Here is a 23,452-nt window from a genome sequence, read left to right on the forward strand (position 1 = left end):
TTTGTCCTTAAGGGAACACTAGAGGTTAAATCACCAGTGTTTTTCTCACTTATCTTCTTTCCCATACTATCCAAGCTCTTAGCCAAATTTATAGCTAAGAGAATCTCAGAAAATTAGGCTACTCGTGACCTTTATGAATCTTGTTCAGGGATATGTTTTGTACAAGCTCAGAGTACTGATTACATTATGAATTGGGGTCTTAGTAATAAGAATTTGCTAAAAGTCGTTATGTCAGTACATTTTCCTTTCAGGGATTACTCGGAAGAAAAAAAGATTTGGGAAAGAAACATTTAAATTTTGAGAGATAGTATTGGGAACTGTGCAAACACAATTGTGATAAGGTGAACAAAGACTTATTTTTACATCAGTATGTATTAATGGTGTATATACATCCTTGCATAGAGAAACACCAAAAAGTGCATTAATCATGACAATGGCAGTTGCTCTGGATTTCTTCTTTTTTGGCCCATTCCATTCCATTCTCCATTTAGCATTGAGAATGATCTTGAAGGATGTAAATTGATCATGCCATTTTTCCTGCTTAAAATCCTTCAATTTTTCTTGGGATAAATAAATACCAAAATCCCTTATATGGCTTATAAGGTCCTGCATGATCTAATCCGTGCCTTCTCTCCAGCCTCCTGCCGTGCCACTTCTTCTTTACCCACAAGGCAGCTGCCATTTGGGCATACCTGCAGTTTCTCTAGTTCATTCATTCAACAAATACTTCATTGACCCTGTACTGAGGCTACAAAAATGTACAAAACAGACAAAAACTCATGGAGCTTATATTCTAGTTGAGGGGATATAACAACTATAAAATATATAGATTTGCAACTGAAAAGCTTGAAGAGTCCAGAAGTTTAAAGTTTCCTTGAAGAGTCCAGAAGTTTAAATCTCCTTTGAATTGTTAAATTAATCCTTCTCTAGAAATTGCTTAATTTCTGTTGTTTCCTCAACAGTTCACTGTTTAGTGTTTTCATTAGGAATGATTTAGAGACTGTTAAATTAAGGCTTTATGGAGGAATCTGCTCCCATATCTCACTTTTGCTTCTGTCTTTGCCTGGCCTCCACTGTTGGGTATTTTATTCATGAGTAGTACATAGATTCCTATAGAAAGTCATGGCCAATGTCTCTGCAGTTTCTCAGCTCATAGGCATTTTCTCAGTGAGTCCTGAGCACTGATGAACTTGATGTCAGCCTCTGGCGGAATTTTGAAATAGGCTAGAAGGATTGTAAAAAGCCTTATGATTAGTTCTGGGTTGCCATGTATTTCAAATGGCACCTTGGAGTCTCCCTGCTGGGGCTCATGGGCGTGTCTAGATTCCTTGTGCAGGAGCTGGAGTTCCTGTTCACTTACCAACAGACACCTCCTTTTAGCACTGCTGCCCTATTATTTCCTAGTCATGTTGGGACTTCCCAGGAGTTTGTACCTTCCACAGAGCAAATCCTGAGCAAGCTGTTGATTAGCTCCTGGGTTCTGGGTTCTGGATATTTCTATTTCACCATCTCTTACAAGCAAGGACCTTGGTGTCTGACCTCGCCATCCTTTTCTTCCTCCATATCTCTCTGAATTTTCCTTCCTGCAGTTCTAGAAGTATGGCCCACTTGCTCCCTGGGCCATGAAGAATTCCATTGCATCACACACTGAATTTTCTCTCCATGTTTGTGTAAGGATTGCTGTTTAACTCTACTGGGTTTAACCCTTAATCTCTAATCGAAATTTATAGACTTGAGAAAATCCTGAGTAATAAATTGTAACTTATTAGGAGAGAAACGTGTAGTGAAGAGAGGTAGGTAGGTACTGAAAATTGAAAGCAAGAAAAGAGACAACAAAATCATTAAAAATGAGAATCTGTTGATATATCCCCATGTTTAGGGATACATAGCTTTACCTACTTTACTAACATCAAGAAACCACTATATTATATGGTGAAATATAAGGAGTTTTAATATATAACTTTGGTTAAAAGGCATCAGAAATGATTAAACTTTGTGAAATTTACTTTTTTAAAACAAGGTAGAAAATAAATAATAATGTATGCTTGAATGACTCATATTTAAAAGACATGGGAATTAAATTGTCTTAAAGTTATCTTAAAGGGATCTTCTTTGGCTGAGAAGATCAGTGTAAGTAGAAAATATTCTCCAATTATGATCCAAACTTGAGGGATTTTTTCTTATATATATGTAGAGCATATGTATTTTTTAAGAAAATAGAAATTTAAATAGTCTTTCAGAATCCCAGTTCAATCTGGTAGAAGATCTAAAAATTCATTTGTTTAAAATATATTTCCTGAGTGTTTACTGTGTGGCTGGAACTAAGCTAGACATTAGAAAGAGTGGTGAGCAAGCCAGGCACCATCCTTGCCCAGATGGAGTTGACATTCAAATAGCGAAATGGACAATATATAAAATAATTACATTCTAATTAAGTGCTATGATGGAAATAAACAGAATGATGGTAAACCAGAAATTGTCCCATTTAGTACAGTTCTTTTCCCAACTATTCTCCATTTTTCCTCATTTCCTGAGATAATCTCTTAAATCAAAGAATCTCAGCCTTTAAGTGTTTGGCTTAAGTCCTCTTTAAAAAGTTGTTACGTAGGACAAATAGGACATAGGACAAATAATATGAGTCATTGAGGGTAGATTGGCTTACAGTCAAAACTTAGCTAATGTTTATGTTGATATACATAAAACTTGAACATAGGTCGTGTTAGGCAGGCAAAGCTAGAAGAGCATCATTTTAATAACAGCACAATAATAACAAACTTAGAAGAGAGATTTGTGTACTTTACGAATGGTACTAGTCATTGCCTTTAATTTTTTACTTTCCTTTGCTCCTAAAACAGATCCTCATTGCAGAGGAGTGTAGATGCTGTTATTTTCGCTGTACAAAGTTAATATCAGTGTTTGAAAGAGACCTACGTGATAAAGAGTGACATTAGTTGTAATTTGTTTTAAAATTACCTTTTGATAAAATAAAGGAAAATACCTTTCAGAAGATCATGTGAATTACTCTCTCTTTTAGGACAAGTAATTATATTCTATAATGTAATTTTTTTGTGTACTGGATGGACAGAGTAAAGATAAAAGGCGACCATAGAGAGAACAGCCTACTTCACAGCTGACTGAAGCAGGTGTTAGAAATGCAGATGAAGGGTACTGACTAAAGACTGTACAAATTTGAAGTGAAAATGCCACTGGTCTGCATGCAGCGTTCTGCACATATGAGGTTTCAGGTAGTTAAATTATTCATTTTATTGTGTGAACTAGTTCAGGAATTAGGGAAAAGGTGCCTTTTACATTTAAACTGTTTCTTTCCCCTCTTCCTTTCATCTGCACTTGGCAAGCAAAATGAACTTCGTTTTGTAAGTTTTATTCCAGCAAGTGAATGACTTACATCTCTATATGGGAGAAAAAATACACCTAGGAACAGATAACTCCCAGGTTTACGTGACATTGTAAAACAATAAAAACTCAAAATTAGTTTTTCCCTCACTTTTGTTATCATGAGAGCCACTAAAGACAAATCAATGTAAAAGTAGCTATCTAATAATCATCATTATGATGAACCTCACCGTGAAATATTTCTCAAATGCCTGCATGGGCATTATTCTGTGCTGGATAAAAAGATTTAAAAAAATAAGCCATTCCTTCTATAATCTTAATAATTAAGAATCTTGTTTTTTTTTTTTTTTTTTAAGATTTTATTTATTTATTTGAGAGAGAGAGTGCGCAAGAGTGCACAAGCAGTAGGGAGGAGTAGAGAGAGAAGCAGACTCCTTGCTGAACAAGGAACCCGACATAGGGCTTGATCCCAGGACCGCAGGATCATGACCTGAGCCTAAGGCAGACGCTTAACTGACTGAGCCACCCAGGCACTCCAAGATTCTTGATTTTTTTAAAGGCAAAACTGAGATATTTTTAAACATTTAATGTGTAGTTTTATTTTTTTTTTAAGATTTATTTATTCATTTGAGAGACAGAGAGAGTACAAAGGGGAGGGGCAGAGGAAGAAGGAGAGAGAATCCCAAGCAGACTCCTCGCTGAGTGTGGAGGCCGTGCAACACTCAGTCTCACAACCCTGAGATCAGGACCTGAGCCGAAACCAAGAGTTGGATGCTCAGCCAACCATGCCACCCAGGTGCCCTTTCAATGTGTAATTTTAAAGCAGAGTTACATTTTAAGGAAAATGCCAGAATTCCTGGAATTATTTCTACTCTCATTTTGGCTTATTTTGCTTTTTGATCTCAAGGGCTGGCTGACCTTGCTACAGGGCACCACATTGGTATCCAGAGGTTGCACTAGTATTGAAGCACCTGTTTTTGGTGAACTCAGATCATTTCAGGAGAGTCAAAGAGGTTTTATATATGTGTAGGAGGAAAAAACAAACACTTATTCCACATTTTAAAGGTGAAGAAAATATGAACAAGGCGTGCCTTGATTGATTGATTGATTGTTTGGGATTCAAAATTATGGAACTACTGACATTTTGACTTGGCCTGTACCAATGTGTAGGTTTAAAATATCTTACTTTGTCTCCTAAGACAAAGGGCTTCAGCATCTAACAGATTTGGAATTGGATCTTGTTTCTCTCCCTTATGAGCTGTGTGACTCTGGCAACAAAATTAATATCTTTGGACCCAGGTTTCTTTAAATGTGAAATGGGGATAATAATAATACAACTTCTAAAGATTGTTATAAGATTAAATATGAAATAGTGGGCCTGGCATATCATAGGAACTCACTGTGTGTCTACTTCCTTTTTCACTGGAGCAGTAGCTTGCCTCTGCTATATTATCATTTTAATTTTAAAGAACCATTTAAGAAGCTGTAGTGTGTTTGAGGGTTGATACAGCTTTTTTCAGGTTTTAGTTGACTTTGTAGTTAGAGATTTGGGGAATAGTTTTGAGATATGTTCCTTTTAATTGGCCAGCTGATTTATGGAGAAACGTATTAGATTTGGAGTCAGAATATCTTGGTTCATTTTCTGACTCTATATGTACTAACCTCAGGACTGCAGACAAGTCATCTAACCCATCTGGCTTCATTTTCTCACCTGTCTAGTGGGGAAAATATAATACCACACCTATTAAGCTTTCCTGAATTACTGTGAGAATCAGATGAGGCAGTGTGTATAAGATACTTTGTAAAACATGAAATATTCTTAAATTTAAGTAAGCTCTTATCATCTGTAATTTATCATTATCAAATTTATCATTTTTGCCCTTCTTCCCATTGGAAGGCACAATTATGCTATGAAATATTAAGATTAATTGCTTATTTCCACAGCAGTGGATTTCACTTTTTGTGATCCCTTACTGGTAAATTAAATCTAATAATTTGATATATAATTCAGACGTTAAGTTTGTCCCATCATAAAAGTCTTGAACACATATGATGGTATCCTGCAACACAAGATTCTTTCTGCCACAGATGTTTATAGCTTAAAAATTTACATAGAATGTGGGTGACTGCTGTATTTCTAGAGTTCTTGATTGGCTACCACAGTGTGGATTAACTGAGCACAGAGTAACCCTTTGTTTCATATTGGTCCACAAATGGGCCATTTTCTCCCATTAAAAAATTAAGGTATGTTTTACAGATAGTAAAATTCATTATTTTTAGTGTGCAGTTCTATGAGTTTTGACAAATGCTTGTAGTCATATAAGTACCACCATAATCAAGATGTAGAACATTCTGTCACCCCTAAAGTTTCCCTGTGCCCCTTTGGAGGCAATGCCTCCACCCACCCTCCCAGCCCCTGGCAACTACTGATCTGTTTTCTGTCCCCGTAATTTTGACTTTTTCAGAACACTGCATAAATTGAATCATACATCATGTAGTGCGTTGAGCTTGACAAATGTGGCATTTTTGTTAATGTACATTTTTAAACACCATTTTTTTCTATATGGGAACAAAAGTGTTATTGCATGTATTTTTAAAAAGAGATTTCCAAAGTTGTATTTTTGCAGTGTGCTTTTCATTTATTGAAAAGTACTGGTTGATGTTTTGGCTCATAGATAGGTTATCTAAATATTCCTGAGCTTTTGCCTATACATACCTATTTAAAAATTCCTTTCTCTGTGTCCCATATATTGGAAAAGAAATGGCTAAATTATCTTTCAGAATGTGTGGAAAGATATTTGCTCCCAGGTTGTTGGTTCAGAGTTTTTGGATTTGTTGTTTTTTAACCCAAGCCCTGCATAGTGGAATGTATTGTGTCCCTCCCAAAATTCCTATGTTGAAGTCATAAGCTCCAATGTGACTATATTGGGACTAGGGCCTTTAAGGAAATTAAGGTTAAATGAGACCCCAAGGGTTGGGCCCTAACCCAATAGGCCTGATGTATTTATAAGAAGAGCAGGAGACACCAAGGGGTGCTCACTTACTTGGAGGAAAGACTAATGAGGTTACAGTGAAAAGGCTGCTCTTTGTGAACTGAGGACAGAGGCCCCTGCAGACAAAGTCTGTTGGCACTCTGGGATCAGACTTCCAGCCTCCAATATGTAGAAAATAAGTTTCTGTTGTTTAAGCCACCCAGTCTGTGGTATTTTGTTATGGCAGCCTAAGCGAACTAATGCATCCTGAATTTAAGAATCTATAGTGGCTCTAAGAATTTCCACATAGCTGCAGAATTACACACAGTATTGCCATAATGTACTAAAATTTCTAGGAGACTTGAAGTTCTGAGCTATAAAGAGTCCAGTAGAAATTAATAGCATTAAATCTGGCATCATCCTAGTCAGACTCAAAGTGGTGACTCAAAATGGCAAAGGCATTAATAGATGATAAGGCAGTAGATAACTGGGAGAAGCAGAAGGGCTGATATTCCTACCAAGTGAGAAATAGAGGATGCTTCAGAGGGAAAAAAAAAATGACTTGAAATCTCCCATCCACTAGTATGCTTCAGTCAACTGTAAGTAATATAGACATTTTTTTATCCCCATTGATAAGAAGATGGGAAGTAGACAATTGCTGATCTTGGTTCTGATGTTCAACAACATAATCAAGTTCCAAACTCTTTCCATCTCTTTGCTCTGCTCTACTTAGCTGTTGGTCTTTTACCCTCATGCTTTGTTGCCATCTTGGTAGCAAGATGGCTGCTATAGCTTCAGGCATTGTGTCCTTGTTGGAGGTATGATGGAAGAGAAAAGGCATTGCTAGAAAGCTTTCCTCTCATCTTTGTCCTTTAAATAAGTAAGACAAGCATTCACAAGAGGCTTTCAGCAGACTTTCTCTAATACTTCATTGACTAGAACTCAACCAGAAGGTTATTGCTAGCTGTAAGGAAAGGAGACAGGTTGAGTGTCTATCAAAGGGAACAGAATTCTCCTTTGCTTCTTGACCTTCTTCCTTTCTTGGCACACATAGGAAATGTAACATTTGTTATACATCATGGGAGTGAAGAGAAAGCTCCTACTGCTCCAAGCCCTGCCTATCTGCCCCAAGGGTTAGGGGGAATCAATATCTTGTCTATCTGTGGTGCATTTCAGGCTCATATTAGTTGGAAATGACTAGTGGACTAGTCATGAGTCATATCCTAGGTTGGACATACTGTTGCTTCAAAGAAAGCAGGGCTTTGTTAGCATATAAGATGGGTATGGCTATTGGGTAGGCAATCCATAGAATCAGGCCCAGTAGCTGTTTGCTTAAAAAAAAATTATGCTTGAACTCAGAATATTCTGTATTTGGATTTGAATAAATGTGGATCTGTTACTCTCAGAAGTCACCTCCCCCCCACCTTTAATAGTGAAATTATTATATACTGTGAAAGAGACTGGGAGCTGGAAAGTTGACTTCTTTTTTCAGATATACTTTCAGCCTCACTGTGGGAGTCTGACTTCTATATACTTTAGGCTATCCAGTAGTTGATAAAGGGAAAGCGAGGGGGCGGGAAAGGGTCCATCACCAAAGTGAATCAGGTTGATGTGTGAGAGACCAGAGTTGCATAGTCAGCTTGTGAAGAAGAACCCTAGGAACCAGGCACCAAGCAGATCAGTGGTAGTTGTCTTCTAATGTGTCATATTGCTAAGGGTGCTCTGGCACATCGTTAGATCTCCAGTATAGTCAGTCAGGATGCTCCTCTTGCTCCTCTCCATAGCAGACTGGAGATCCAGTAGGAGCTACATCAGCAGTGCGTTCCAAGAGTTGTCAAGGCTTTCCTCTGCAAAGCGTGGATGAGGAGATTATAGATGAATGTGTGAAACATTAACTCTTCTGTGCTCCAAAATAAATAAATGGAGTGCCTAAGGTAGAGAAGGGAGATTAGTTCATATATTAGGTGTTTAGGGATAGCCTTAAAGACACTATTTCCTCTGGAGTAATAGTTTCTGAGCCTGGAGGCTTGGGATCCTAGTAAATTCTGAAAATTTATATTCAAAATGTATTCTATAATTGTATATGGATTTTTCTGGAAAGGCCATGGCTTTCATCTAATTTTCAAAGATTAAGAACAGAGAATATGCCGAATGTTTAAATAACACAGACTTGAAGCAGTTTTTCAGGTCTCATTAGAGTTATTTTAAGAGAACTGTGGCTTCTAATTGTTCTGTAACCTGATAATCTGTTTAAACAGTAATTTCTCTTTGATGTATAAGGTTTTACAGTATGTGAAGTATGTAGCCTAAGTGGCTTTATGGAAAAGATATGCTTTTTTCCAAAATATTCATCAGTCCTGAGACCACAAAATTTAGTTTTTTTCTTGAGGAAGATAAAATCCATTGTATGGGGTGACCCTAATTATCCATAGTCTTTTTTTCTTTGTGAAAAAATTTATATTTAGATTTAGCCAGCTGGACTCAGTTTAGATGATCCCAGTTTTGTTGGCAACATCCAAAGCATCATAGTCAGGAGCCAGTCGAACATATGCCTTCTTCTCTCCATCAGGCCTGATCAAGGTGTTGACCTTGGCCATGTCAATGTCGTAGAGCTTCTTCACAGCCTGTTTGATCTGGTGCTTATTGGCCTTGACATCCACAATGAACACAAGTGTGTTGTTGTCTTCTATTTTCTTCATGGCTGACTCAGTAGTCAGGGGGAACTTGATGATGGCATAGTGATCAAGCTTGTTTCTCCTGGGGGCGCTCTTTTGAGGATATTTGGGCTGCCTCCGCAGATGCAGTGTCTTGGGTCGTCGGAATGTAGGTGACGTGCAGATCTTTTTTTTGTGACTGTGGACGCCTTTCAGCACCACTTTCTTGGCCTTCAAAGCCTGTGCTTTGGCTTCGGCTTTGGGAGGGGCAGAGGCTTCCTTCTTAGCCTTCAGTGCCATCTTCGTAAAAGGGTATACATAGTCTTTTGTAAGTGGTATTGCTAAGGAGTCATAAAACTTCTCCTTCTACCACCAAGATTATTTAGAGTTAAGGGTAAATTACTTACAATTGTCAGATACTTAATTATTTACTAGTTTTTGCAGAATTGGACAAGGTATTTAGATATTTACCAAGTTAGACTTTTAATCATAGCAAAATAGTGGTAGATGATAGATAGAGAGATAGGTAGGTAGATAGGTAGATATAGGTAGATAAAGAAAGAGTGAGCTTTCTCTGTTATAAAACAATTGTCAGTTCTTCATTGCCTTCAAACTTATTTCTGTCCTTTAGAGGTGTGTGTTTAAGTAATTTTTCCCTTGTGGATGAAGCCGACAGCATTTTCCAAATTGATTTTCTATCTGTAATATTCCAACCATATTTCAAACCTCATTAAAGCCCTTTTCATCATTTCTCTGACTCCATTAGTTATGGCAGCATCTCAAAATTTAGTTTTCTCAGTAAATTTCATTATTGTGGTTACCAATTCATTATAAAATGATCAGAGGAGTAGGAGGGAGAGAAAAGGAATTGACATATGAGGACAAAGTGAAAGATGAGGACTCTTTGGCCAGTAAAGTAGAAATCTATCAAATCATGAATGGCATATGTAAGGTAAACATGCACCAAGATGGTGGATCTGGAAATAGAGGAAAGGGCATTCTTAAAACTCCCGAAAAATAACAAGGAGAGGTACTTAACACAGGCAGAAAAGTAATTTTAAAGGGGTTTTGCTGAATTTATTTCAGAACCAATGAGAAACTAAATTGTAGTAAATCTGCCTATAAACTCTGAACAGATCCTAAATAATTGCAAGTATTATTATGCTACACATGGTCTCTTATTTTTTTATCATGTTCTCTGGGACATCCTTTAGGAACAGAACTTTGCAATGTTTGGACAAGATGGGGTCTGATCTAGAAAGATAATCCCTATGCTGTTTTCATGTGAAGTTGGCAAACAAGACTAGTAATAACCAAAATTACTGCAGCAAATCAGTAAAGACTACATCTGCAGTTTATTCTGACAATGAATTCATCCTTTATAAAGGAAGTGCTTTCATATCTGAAGTTTACTCTAACAAAGAAGCAAAATATAGATGAGGATGTTTTTATCTTTAATAAATAAACAGTTCTTACAGATGAAGCAAATACATATGTCAGTGGAAAAATGAGCAAAGATCTTAAGCTGGCCATTCACAGAGGAACAAACATGGATGAGCAATAAAATTAGGAAGAGATATACAACTGCACTGCTGATCGTATCAGTACAAATGAAATTGAGATATTTTCCATTTATGGAATCAGCAAAGTTTAACAAGATTGACTGATTGATGAGAATGGAAAGACTTAGAAATACACACTGTTGGTAGGTCTATAAATAAGATTTGATCTTTGTAGATGGTACTTTCACTATGTGGATCAAAACTGGAAATGCTTAGAATAATAACAACAACAATAATAGCATCTATCAAAGCTACCATGGACTTGGTGCTGTGCCAAATACTTAGCCTGTGTTATATTTTTTATTTTTAGTAACTGTTATTACTCTTGTATTATAAGTGAGGAAACCATAACTAAAAAGAGTTTGATGATAACAGCTATTAAGTGATATGAACTTGTATCTTTCTAACTCCAGATTCCACAACGATGACTACCATGTTGTTCAGCCTGTTCTTGCTGGGTCAGTTGCACTTCTAGGAATTTGTGTTAAAAAGACAATTGTCAAATGCCTGAGTGGTACACATAAGAACGCTGTATACCTTCATAGGTGCTAAGGATCCATGCAGCTATATGAAATGCAGTTTGGGCATATTCCAAGCAGTGAGCTAGAACCGAGACTGCTGAATAAATGTGGGAATCGGAAAGGTGCCCCCCTCAGTGAAAAGAGTACTAGAAAAACTCTTCTCGTTGGCCATGATAAGTGATAGTGTTGTCTGAGCCTGAGATCTGAATGGAAGAAAATAAGTCTCCCGTGAAAAGTGCACACTCCAACCCTGTGCTAAGAGGTGGTTAGAGAGTATAAATTTATACCATTTTTATGGGGCCAGAAACTCTGAGCATAGAAATTAATATAAAAACTAGTACCAGACAGGAGTTTCAGAGAGAATAGAGAGAGTAGCCAAGAATTAGTAAAACATGAATTCCTAGATTGAAGAAGTTCACCAACTCCCAAGCAGGATAAGTATGAATAAATCCACCCCTGTGTATCAGAATAAAACTTTGATACAACAAAAACAACTACAGCTGCAACCACTACTAACAGTAATGGCAAACCCTTATATACTGGTTACCTTGTGCCAGGTGATCTCCTAAGTGAGATATATGCACACAAACGTGTACACACATACATGTGCACACACTCACACACTCACTGATTTATAGATAGTGACTATTATCCCCATTTTTTTTTAAGAGGAAGTAAGGCACAGAGAAGTTACCAAATCTTCCCAAGATTACACAGCTAGTACGTGGCCAAGCTGAGATTTGAATCCAGATCATCTACTTCCCAGGTCTGTGCTCTTGACCATTATACATTGTGCTCGAAGAGAATATTTCCAAACTAACCAGAGAGAAAAGGCAACTTCCCAAAACAATAATTAGCCTGGCAGCTGACTTCTCTAAGTCAGAAATAGAGGCCAAATTAAAATGGAATATCTTCTAGTGCTGTAGGAAGATGGCTGCCAGCTGAGAAGATCATTCACAAATTATCATTCAAGGGTGAAGCTGAGTTCTTCTTCCTGTCCCCTTCCTGCCCTCCTCCCCTTCTTTTCCTTATCTTTTCTTTAAAAAAATAATTTTGGTTCCCTTACCTCCCCTTGAGGTAGCTGAAGTTGGGGTAGCCTGCCGGTCCAGGGCTGAGGAGGTGACTGGCACCTGGTCCGGGGAGGCAGTCAGGGCCGACAGTGCCAGCCGGCTGGTTATATACAGGACATATGAGGAAATAAGTAAATTAAAGATAATTAGTGCTTGAAAGTGATGAGGACATGTCAGAAAATGTCAGAAGCTTGAAGGGACTTGCACTGGCCAAATCTGCAATTATTTGAACATCCAAATTAGTAAGATACCAGAAGATTATAACCCAGTGAATAAGATAGGAATGCATGAGTCCATACTAATATAAATAAGTAAATGAATAAACAAATCATTGGAAGGGAATTTTAGGCAAGAAAGATATGAGGAATGCTGGAGTTAGAAAAATCACTGGCAACTAGTATTCTCCAAGTATTTTAATTACAAAGGGAGAAATAGTAATTTCACTGAGAAGAAACCTAGAAGACACCACCTTAACCAAGCGGTCAAAGTGAATATCCCCAGTAATGGGGCAAATGGACATCATTGCCTCCTCATGTGATAATTGGAAGGCGTAGCATCACTTCTGTGGCATTCCTGTCAAAAATCATAACCTGAATTTAATCATGAGAACAACACAGACAAACCCAAACAGACTCTCTGTGAAATAAGTGGCCTGTACTCTTCAAAAATAACCAAGATTATGGAAGGCAAGGAAAGATTAAGGAATTGTTCCAGATAAAGAGACATGACAATTAACTGCAAAACATGATTCTAGATTAAAAAAACAGAGGTGTTGTAACGAGTACTGGGTGTTATACGCAAACAATGAATCACTGGACACTACATCAAAAACTAATGATGTACTACTGTATGGTGACTAACATAACATAATTTTTTAAAAAAAGAAAAAGATTGGGACAGTTGGTGAAATTTTGGATGGGACTGTGGATTTGATGGTAGATGGTAGTATCATTATCAAGATAATTTCCCAATAAGCAGGTTTTACTGTGGTGGTGTAGGAGAGTGTCCTTGCCTTTTAGGAAATACACACTGTCAAATTAATGGTGTATCATGGCTATAACTTACTCTCAGTTCTGAAGACAATGATTGTAAGTGTGTGTTTATATACCTCTTTTGTGGTAGTTGTACAGATGTAAATTTTTATTCCATTCCAAACAGATCTACGTAGCACCTAATTATACCCTTTAATCTGGTTTCTAAAAATGTTTCATAAAGTTTATTTTGATCTAGTTTTTAGCTTAGTTGACCTTTGCAATCTCAACAAAAATGCTAATTCAGAGCACCCCGAATCACAAATTCACTGCATTCATGTATTTTTTACTTACTAATTTTATGTAATTTCTTCTTGATTTAATATATTGTAAACATAGGTAACCAACTCCTTGGTGTTTATTTATAATGAGAAGAGACTGGTATTTAGAGTTGGACAGACTTGGTTTCAGACTCCAGTTCTGTTTCTCTCTGGCTGTGTAAATTGGGACAAAATCCTCATCTTTTTTTTCCTTTTTTCTCATGGTTTCCTCATCCGTAGGCAACGCAGGATTGTTGTCAGGAACAAACATGGAAACCTGAGAAGCCTAAGCACAATTTCTGGCATGTAAGAGGCATGCAGTAAGCGTTACTTTCTCTCACTTCATTCTTTCTTCCTTCTCTCACCAGAAGTGTCCTTGCAGATCCCCTGGGCATAAGGAAATACAAAGCTTATTAATATGGGGCCAGAGGAAAAGGACTCTGTCCCTGTCCTTTTGTTCATATTTGGCTTCCCTCCTTCTATCTGACTCTTGTCTTTATTTCTGTAAGTCATCCATCATCATCCAGAAGATGAACCAGGCCAGATGGTGATCCCAGTTTGGGGGGGAGGATGGGAATAGAGCACAGAGGATGAGGGGATTGCCAGACCACCAAAGATTCCTAGGGGACCAGTAGCCAGGGGAAGTGAGGAATCTTGAACAGGTCTTTCTAGCCTAAAGACTTTTACCGTCTGCTGCTGGAGTAGCTTATGATCTCTAGGAAAAATACTGATTGATCATGGCTGAATGACTGTCCGATGCTTCTTTCTGACTTGTTACTCAGCAACCCAATTTTAGCTATTATGAGTCCTGGGGCCATTCAGCACTTGCAGCTTCTTTCCTTTCATGGATAGCTTCATATTTTCTTTGTTCTTTTTTTGGGTGTTTTTCTTGTTGCTCACCTTCTTTATACTTTATACATAAATGTGTATTCCCTAACACTCAATATACATTTTGTGCCATCTTTATTACATGTTAATTTATTTCTGTTTCTTTTGTCTTCTTCTTTTAATATCCACAAGGGGGTGGAGGCATGGGTGAAATAAGTGCAGGTGGTCAAATGGTACAAACTTCCCATTGAAAAAACTAAAGAAAAAAATATATATCTGCAGGGCCAAACTGATAAACATGGTATGTGTGTGGAAAGTAGGAGCTCTTATTGACAACCTGCCCATTCATCTGTCATCTCATTGGTCAGATGTGAACTACAATAAAAGTCCAGTGGGACCTGAAGCTTAGCCTACTTTTTTTGTTTCCTTGGAACCAACTTCCACAAGTTTACAATTAGTGTTCTGCTCCCTGGCAAGAGCTCAAGTGCTGAAAATCTGAGCCCATATCCTTAGTTCTATTCTGATTCCTACCACTGTGCTTTGCATCTAGTAGGTGTTCAATAAATGTTTCAATAAGTGTTGATTATATCTGTGACTCAAAAAAAAAAAACAAAAACAAAAAAGCAAACCCTCAAGATCCTGCTTTCTACTGCAGATATTAGTACTAAGCCAAGAAACCAGAATAGGATTGAGTGTGGGCCTCTACTGGGCCATGCTCTTATAACCTTCCAACTTCCCTTCCAGCCACTGCCGCATTTCACTGCTATTCTTCCAAGCAAACAATTTTTTAAAGTTTTTATTTAAATTCCAGTTAGTTAACATACAGTGTTATATTAGTTTCCGGTGTACAATATAGTGATTCACCACTTCCCTACGTCACCCAATGCTCATCACAACAAGTACACTCCTTGATCTTCATCACCTATTTTACCCACCCCCCCACCTACCATCAGTTTGTTCTCTATAGTTAAGAGCCTGTTTCTTGGTTTGCCTCCCCCTTTCTCTTTTACCCTTTGCTCGTTTGTTTTGTTTCTTCAGTTCCACATATGAGTGAAATCATATGGTATTTGTCTTTCTCTGACTGACTTATTTGGTTTAGCACAATACTCTCTACCTCCATCCATGTCGTCGCAAATGGCAAGATTTCATTCTTTTCTATGGCTCAGTAATATTTTACAGTAATGCTCAGTAATATTGGCTATTGTAGATAAAATGTGCTGTAAACATAGGGCTCCATGTATCCCTTTGAATTAGTATTTTTGTATTCTTTGGGTAAATACTCAGTAGTGTGATTACTAGATTGCAGAGTATTTTTAATTTTTTGAGGAACCTCATGTTTTCCAGAGTGGCTGTACCGGTTTACATTCCCACCAACAGTGCAGGAGGGTTCCCCTTTCTCTGCATCCTCACCAACAGCTCTTGTTTCTTGTGTTGTTGATTTTAGCCATTCTGACAGGTGTGAGGTGATATCTCATTGTAGTTTTCATTTGCATTTCCCTGATGATAAGTGACATTGAGCGTCTTTTCATGTGTCTCTTGGCCATTTGTAGGTCTTCTTTGGAAAAATGTCTATTCCTGTCTTCTGCCCATGTTTAAATTGGGTTATTTGTTTTTTGGGTATTGAGCTTTGTAATTTCTTTATATATTTTGGATACTAACCCTTCATCAGATATGTCCTTTACAAATATCTTCTCCCATTCCGTAGATTGCCTTTTACTTTTGTTGTTTCCTTCACTGTGCAGAAGCTTTTTTCTTTTGATATAGTCCCAATAGTTTATTGTTGCCTTTGTTTTCCTTGCCCCAGGAGATATCTAAAAAGAAGTTGCTATGGCCTATGTCAAAGAACTTACTACCTGTGTTCCCTTCTAGGATTTTTGTGATTTCAGGATTCACATTAAGGTCTTTAATCCATTTTGAATTTATTTTTGTGTATGGTGTAAGAAAGTGGTCCAGTTTCATTCTTTTGCATGTTGCTGTCCAGTTTTCCTAACACCATTTGTTGAAGAGACATTATTTTTCCCATTGGATATTCTTTCCTGCTTTTTTGAAGATTAATTGACCATATAGTTCTGGGTTCATTTTTGGGTATTCTGTTCTGTTCTATTGATCTGTGTGTCTGTCTTTTTTTTTTTTTTTTTTTTTTAAGATTGTGTTTATTCATTTGAGAGAGAGAGCGGGGGTTGGGGGAGGAACAGAGGGAGAGGGACAAGCCGACTCCACACTGAGCACAGAGCCCAATGTGGGGCTTAATCCCATGACCCTGAGGTGATAACCTGAGCCAAAATCAAGAGTTGGACACTTAACCCACTGAGCCATCCAGGTGCCCCTTATCTATGTGTCTGTGTTTGTGCCAGTTCCATAATGTTTTGGTTATTACAGCTTGTAATATAACTTGAAGTTCAAATTGTGATGCCTTCAGCTTTGCTTTTCTTTTTCAAGTTGCTTTGGCTATTCGGGATCTTTTATGGTTCCACACAAATTTTAGGATTGTTTCTTCTAGCTCTGTGAAAAATGCTGGTGATATTTTGATAGAGATTGCATTAAATGTTTAGACTGCTTTGGGTAGTAAAGAATTTTAACAATATTTGTTCTTCCAGTCCATGAACATGGAAGGTCTTTCCATTTCTTTGTGTCATCTTCAATTTCTTTCATCCGTGTTTTATGGTTTTCAGAGTACAGGTCTTTTACTTCTTTGGTTAGATTTATTCCTATCTTAATTTTCTTGGTGCAGTTGTAAATGGGATTGATTCCTTCATTTCTTTCCATTGCTTCATTATTGGTGTAAAGAAATGCAACACATTTCTGTACATTGATTTTGTCTCCTGTGACTTTACTGAATTCGTTTATTAGTTCTAGCAGTTTTTTGATAGGAGTCTTCCAGGTTTTCTATATAGAGTATCATGTCATCTGCAAACAGTGAAAGTTTGACTTCTTCCTTGCTGATTGGGATGCCTTTTTTCTTTTTGTTGTCTGATTGCTGTGGCCAGGACTTCCAATCTATTGTAAATAAATGTGATGAGAGCGGACATCCCTGTAGTGTTCCCGACCTTATGGGAGCTCTCAGTTTTTCCCTGTTGAGGATGATATTAGCTGTGGGTTTTGAAATAGCTGTTCCAGGCTTCATTCCTTATAGCACTTCGCCTCTTCAGTTTACTCTAATCAAGTATCTCTGACACTCTACTAAGAACTTAACTTGGCTCTTATCGAGGTTACCAGTCATCTCCATCTTTCCAAAGCCAGTGGTGGTTTCTTTGTTCTTGTCTTACTCAAGCACTTGGGAATAGTGGACACAATTGATCACTCCCTCTTCGAAACATGTTTTCCTCTTCATTTCCATGATACCTATCTCTCCTGGGATTCCATCTGTTTTGCCAACCACCCCTTCTCAGTTTCCTATGTGGGTTCTTTGCTTTGCTTAACTTCTAAATGTTAGAGTGTCTCAGTGCTTGGTCATGGGTCCTGGTCTTTTCTCTGTCTACTGTAACTCCCTAGGAAAGTTCACCCAATTCCATGGTTGTTTTGTTTTGTTTTGTTTGGGGGGGTGGGTAGGGCAGAGAGAGGGAGAGAGAGAATCTCAAGTAGATTCCACGCTCAGTGTGGAGCCCAACACTCGGCTCAATCTCATGACCCTGAAATTATGACCTGAGCCAAAATCAAGAGTTGGACACTCAACGAACTGAGCCACCCAGGAGCCCCCAATTCCATGGTTTTATGTAACATCAAAATGCATCTGCTACCAAATTGATATCTTCAGGTCTAACTTCTTCCCCAAATGCCAGACTCATATATATCAAAAAACCTATTTGATGTCTCATCTTGGATATCTAATAAAAGTCTCAAGTTTATCATATGCAAAATAGAATATTTGATCCCCCTTCCCATCCTTAGATTGCTTTTCCTTCAGTTTTTCTCATTTCAGTAAATGGCTCTACTCATTATTTGAATATAAGACTGTTCCTGGATTTCTTTCCACCATCTCCCTCTCCCCATATCTGACTTATCAGTAAATCCCATTGGATCTACCTTCAAAATAGATCTTGAGTTCATCAACTTCTCTTCATCTTCACTGTCACTACTCAAATACCAGATGCCATCAACCCTTGCCTCCTACCCTATAAATTATTCCCTAATTGGTCTTGCCTGCTTCTGCTCTGATCTCCCTAAAATTCTGACTTCACTCATCAGCTAAAGTAATCTTTTTAGAATATAAACCTCACATTATATTACCATACTTTCTCCAGATTCTTCCTAGTTTTAAAACCTCTGTTGTCTTCTGTTGCCCTTAGGAAAAAATTTATAGATTCATTATCCCAACCAATAAGGTCCTATTAGCTAGCCCTGTCTTCCTCCTTGGCCCCACCTAATACCACACCACATACTCAGCACACTCCAGTAACACAAAGTTTCTCTCCTCAAACACACCAAGGCTGTTTTTTTCCTCAGGGCCTTTGCACTAGTCCTCCCCTCTGTCTGGAACATTCTGGTCTTCACTGGATTGGCTGCTTGTCACTCAGGTGTCAGCTGAAGTGACCCTTCCTCAGTGGCCTTCCATAAGTACCTCCCCAGTACTTTCTAACACATCAACTTTTTTATTTCTTCAAAGCCATTATCATTATCAAAAGTTATCTCGTTCTTTTGTCCATTGTGTGTCAATCCCCACTAGAGCTCTAAGAGAGGAGGGACCTTGCCTGTCTTTTTCACTCTAATATCCCTGCTGTTCATATAGTACCTGCCACCTAGTCTGTGCCAGTCTAAATAGCTGTAGAATAAATTAACCATTTTCCAGGCAGGACTGAGGATAAAACAAAAAGCCTTGGGATTTGTGAGTCTTATAATTAGTGATTATGATACATATTCACATGCAAGGTTTCACTTTGCCCACCTTGACTGTTTTTTCTCTCTTTTCTCTTTCTTCAGAATGGACTTGTCTGTGTTACCATCTCTAAACAAGTTTTACAAAGCCATGCTTTATCCTTCTTGTCTTTTGACATCACCCAGAGATTCTTTTCTGAAGAAGACTAATTCTAGCATGCTGTGGTCCATAAAGCTCTTTCTTATTATATCAAATTAAATGGCTTCCTGATCACTGGTCCAAGGCTTGTCTACTTTTCTTATAACAAATGTTCCACTGTTGTTACAAACTGTAATTTTGTATAGATTCTCTTTTGGAGTTTCTGATTTTCTTGATCTAAATTTGTCTTCTTCTTTTGTGATAAAGAATCTTCTTGATACTTCTTCTCTTACTATACTTTAAACAGAAAGAAATAAAATATTTAAGTTTTGATGGATGCCACACATTCATTGTGTATGTGTGTGTATAAGTATATGTAACTATTACCTTTGTTCCATGAAAGGAAGGTATATGCAAAATGACCTCCAAAGGCTGAAGGAGCCATAAGACCAAAGAGAAAGGCCAGCAAGTCTAGCCTGATGAAAAGTGGTTTATTAAGGGGAATTATGGAAAGAAGCCTGTCTTGGGTGACCACAAGATGAGTAGATCTCCAAAATCCCACCTCCCTTAAGACTTGTTTTTATAGCCCTAGAGACTGGGAATACTGAGGGACCACTCAAGAGAATCTTTAAGAATAGTGTGTGTCATAGCTATATCTCCAGGGCAGATCAAGGACATTATGCCCTGAGGGTGTGCTTAAGGATGTGGTAAACAAGAGGAAAGAAGTGGTCAGGGGGTGACCATGGAGAGGGGCTGTGCTCAAGAAGGTTTCAGGTCACAGAACAGTCATCATGGCAGATTTGTCTAAAATGACATTAGTCTGGCTCACACAACCTTTTTTCACATGGCTCTTCCTTATATCCTAATTGCTATTTCATTGCCAAAATAAATATCAAATTATGTAAGGAGATTTATCTATTTTTTCTCCAGTACAGAATAATTTTTTTTTTTTAATTGAGGGTGTAGCAGAAGAGGTACTCATTCCCAGGTATTTGCTCATGTACACACATGCTTCCAGAAATCTCAAGGTGTTCCTAGGAGTTACTGTGTTCTGCAATATGATGTTGCAGAAAATACCAATGCTCTATCAATAACACTTTGAACACTTGTGACATTATATGCATCTGCACTGCCCGAAGAACTAACTGTACTTAAACTCTGTTCCCCAGAGTCTCTGCCCAAAATGAACAACTCCTTTTGTTATTGCTTTATCCATTTTTTCTTTTATCTTTAGTTTCCACTTTTATTTTGTATTGTTTAATTATACTCCAGAGAATTCTTAAAGGTGTTTCTTCTGCTGTCCTGTTTTGATGCTACCCCAGATCTACTCACTTTACAAGGACTACATACATCCATGCCCGGCTGTAGTCTTTTGTTTGCTTTTGAGCAAACCCACAGACTTACATTTCAACACCACTTTAGCATGAGTGGACTGGCCATACTGAAGGACTCATGTTGAATGATGTCTTTTTGTGACTTGAAGTTCACAAGTGGTATTACTGAGAAGCTCCATTAAGCAGGGTGTAAAGGAATGGTCAAGCTGTCCAATTGCTAAAAATCCTAAACTGTTGTGCCATGCAGATTCCTTAAAACTAAAGACTGGAACATAGTCATGGTATTTTCCAGCTAAAGGTTATAGTCCCACGGCAAAGACAGAACAGTTACCTGTGATCAACTGTATGTGTTTTTGGGATTGCATTTCAAAAGCAGATCTGTCTTATACTGAAATTCCTGGATGACTTCTGTGTTGCTTTGCAGTGCAGTTGGAAGAAATTCTCAGATGTCTAAAAACTTTTCTGACATTATTTTAGTTGACAAATAGTGTACAAGTGGTCCTGTTTTTAAATGAGTATTATTTAATCCACATTAAACCATCTTTGAGTTTTTACATGAGTCTAAACTTTATTAAAGTCAAAAGTAATGTTTAGGGAGGGTAAAATCATAAATATGATTCATAATACTTAAAAAATCAACAACAGAGCTCCTAGTTGAATAGAAATCTCACTTAGAATTGTAGTTAAATCTTTGAAAGAAAAACTTCTGGGATTAAGAGTAAACCAGTTTTAGAAAAGAAATCAAATATTATGGAATTTGAAAATCTAATTTGGCATATATTAGATTAATGCCCTGTAAAATCCTAGAGTCTGAATTCAGTTTACAGAGTATTTGACTTAATTCTCTTATTTCTTTTTCTCATTTTTCCTTTGTTATTTATGTTTAAATCTTGGTGACTTTTCCTTGTATGGGTTTAAACATTTAGTACTGAATTCTAAAGGAGCAGGCCCCTCCCTGCCTTTTTTCAGTGAACTTTTGAGGAAACAGTGGCCAGGAATTCGTGTGTGTGTGAAATTACTCTTTTTATGAATATATAATCCCACAATTTCACCAATGTACATATTTTTTGCTTGCAAATAAGTAGGGATTTAAAAATTTGGCACATAAAAAGCAAGGTTGATAAAGGCCTTTTCATATACTTGTATCCCTAATATGTTTTTATTTTTTAAAAATATGCCGCGGCTGATTGAACTAAATTTGATTTTGACTTGTGCCACACAACTATAATTCCTTCAAAAACATGTCAATATGCAGTATATTTAAGGTGATGTCAGCAACAATTCCTTCTTTATTTAGAGTAATGTAATCTGAAACTATCAACTTTTTCTACTTTCATGAGCTTTTGACTTTCATACCATAATGCATGAAATAATGCATGTTATTTAAAGCTTTTGGTAAAATGTCCATCATTGGAGGGAAAATTTTTATTTAAATATGTTCTTCCATTGAAATGGGCTTTTCTACCAGTATCTTTCAACATTTGAAGCCCTTTGAGTTACTTTGGTTTAATTAGTTATCTCCTCATTTAAAAGTTAACATAATGATCCCTCTTCATAGTCAAAGAATTGAACTAATCAGGGTGATTAGGGTGGGGAAGAAAATATCCAATGATATCACAGCTAGTTACCTTATCGATTCTCTTCAGATAGACATGATTATGCAACATGACGGATAGTAGATCTGGGCCAGAGAGAAGAAGGAATAATACTGGAAGTATGTGGAGAGAAAAAACTTTGTAGGTTGACCTAATAATGAGAACAATCCATGATGCATAGCAAAGAGAAGAATGACCAGTGGTTTGAGTTCAAGGGCCAATGTGGCTTACTTTAATAAGGATATCTTATTGATTTTTATGAATGTTAAGTTCTATAAAGTCCAAATTGAGCAAAGAAAAATGAATGACATACATAATTATCTACAAGTACAGGGTGGCGGGGGGACTTCAGTGGATAGAAAATACATTGAAATATCGAATAACCAAAGTAGAAACCCTCTTGTAGTAAGATATTTGTGCTGTGCATTTTACATATACTTGTTATTTTTGGTTTTCATTTAAGTTATTACATGTTAGCACTAGAGAGCATGTCTGCTGTTAGTATTGTTGGGAGCAAAGATATATTAGCACCTGACTCCACATCACTCACAGACAACCATGTTCATTTATTTGTGGAGTGAATTGTTCTATCTTTTATGTGCATATATTATGACAAGTGCTATTGCGGGGAAGGAGGGTGCAAAATTTAATCAGATGAAAAACCTACCCTGAATGAGCTTCTACTTTAAAAAGAGAGATATGTACACATAAATATATGAAATTTAAGGTAGTAGAAACTGTGTGCTTTAACAGGGAAGTATGTACGTGAGAGACAGCTGAATGATTACAAGGAGTGAGAGCTCAGATTTAGGGGGGAAGGTAGAAATGATCAGGTAAGGCTTCGTGGAAGAAGTAGAACTGATTCCCTTTAAACATTTCTGATAGCTGAACAAAGCTCATGTATATCTAATAAGGCATGGCTTTTGAAAAATACAGATTATTCATTTTAAATAAAATTCATTTTATTCTTATGAATAAGAATATGGAGGAATGTGATCCATATCTGCAGGTCCTCCATATTTTCATTTGTTCATATTTCTTGTGTTTGTACATGGTAGGCTCTGTATGCTCTCTAAATAGGTATATTGCTAAAGATAAAGTTACAGACTTGTCTTGCTGTACTTGTAAATGCTCATCTAGTATAATAGTCCTTTATAATTTATAATTTAAAGTATAATATTTGTACTCCTTGAAATTTTTTTTTAAGATTTTATTTATTTATTATTTGAGAGAGAGAGAGAAACAGCATGAGAGGGGAGAGGGTCAGAGGGAGAGGCAGGCTCCCTGCTGAGCCAGGAGCCATATGTGGGACTCGATCTC

General features: G+C 37.3%; 2 protein-coding genes across 3 annotated transcripts in view; one reads left to right on the forward strand and one right to left on the reverse strand.

The window, feature by feature from the left end:
* SLC10A7 (solute carrier family 10 member 7) overlaps positions 1–23,452 on the forward strand; it is a 257,713-nt gene that overhangs the window by 102,544 nt on the left and 131,717 nt on the right. The gene's annotated exons all lie outside the window — the stretch shown is intronic.
* Positions 8,772–9,280, reverse strand: LOC118022269 (60S ribosomal protein L23a-like). The gene has a single exon (XM_035022953.1). It carries the CDS (start codon positions 9,278–9,280, stop codon positions 8,813–8,815), a length of 468 nt encoding a protein of 155 aa, XP_034878844.1. The 3' UTR covers positions 8,772–8,812.

This window comes from Mirounga leonina, unplaced genomic scaffold (genome assembly GCF_011800145.1).
Source record: "Mirounga leonina isolate KUSES-001 unplaced genomic scaffold, KU_Mleo_1.0 Mir_176, whole genome shotgun sequence".
Classification (NCBI taxonomy): domain Eukaryota; kingdom Metazoa; phylum Chordata; class Mammalia; order Carnivora; family Phocidae; genus Mirounga; species Mirounga leonina.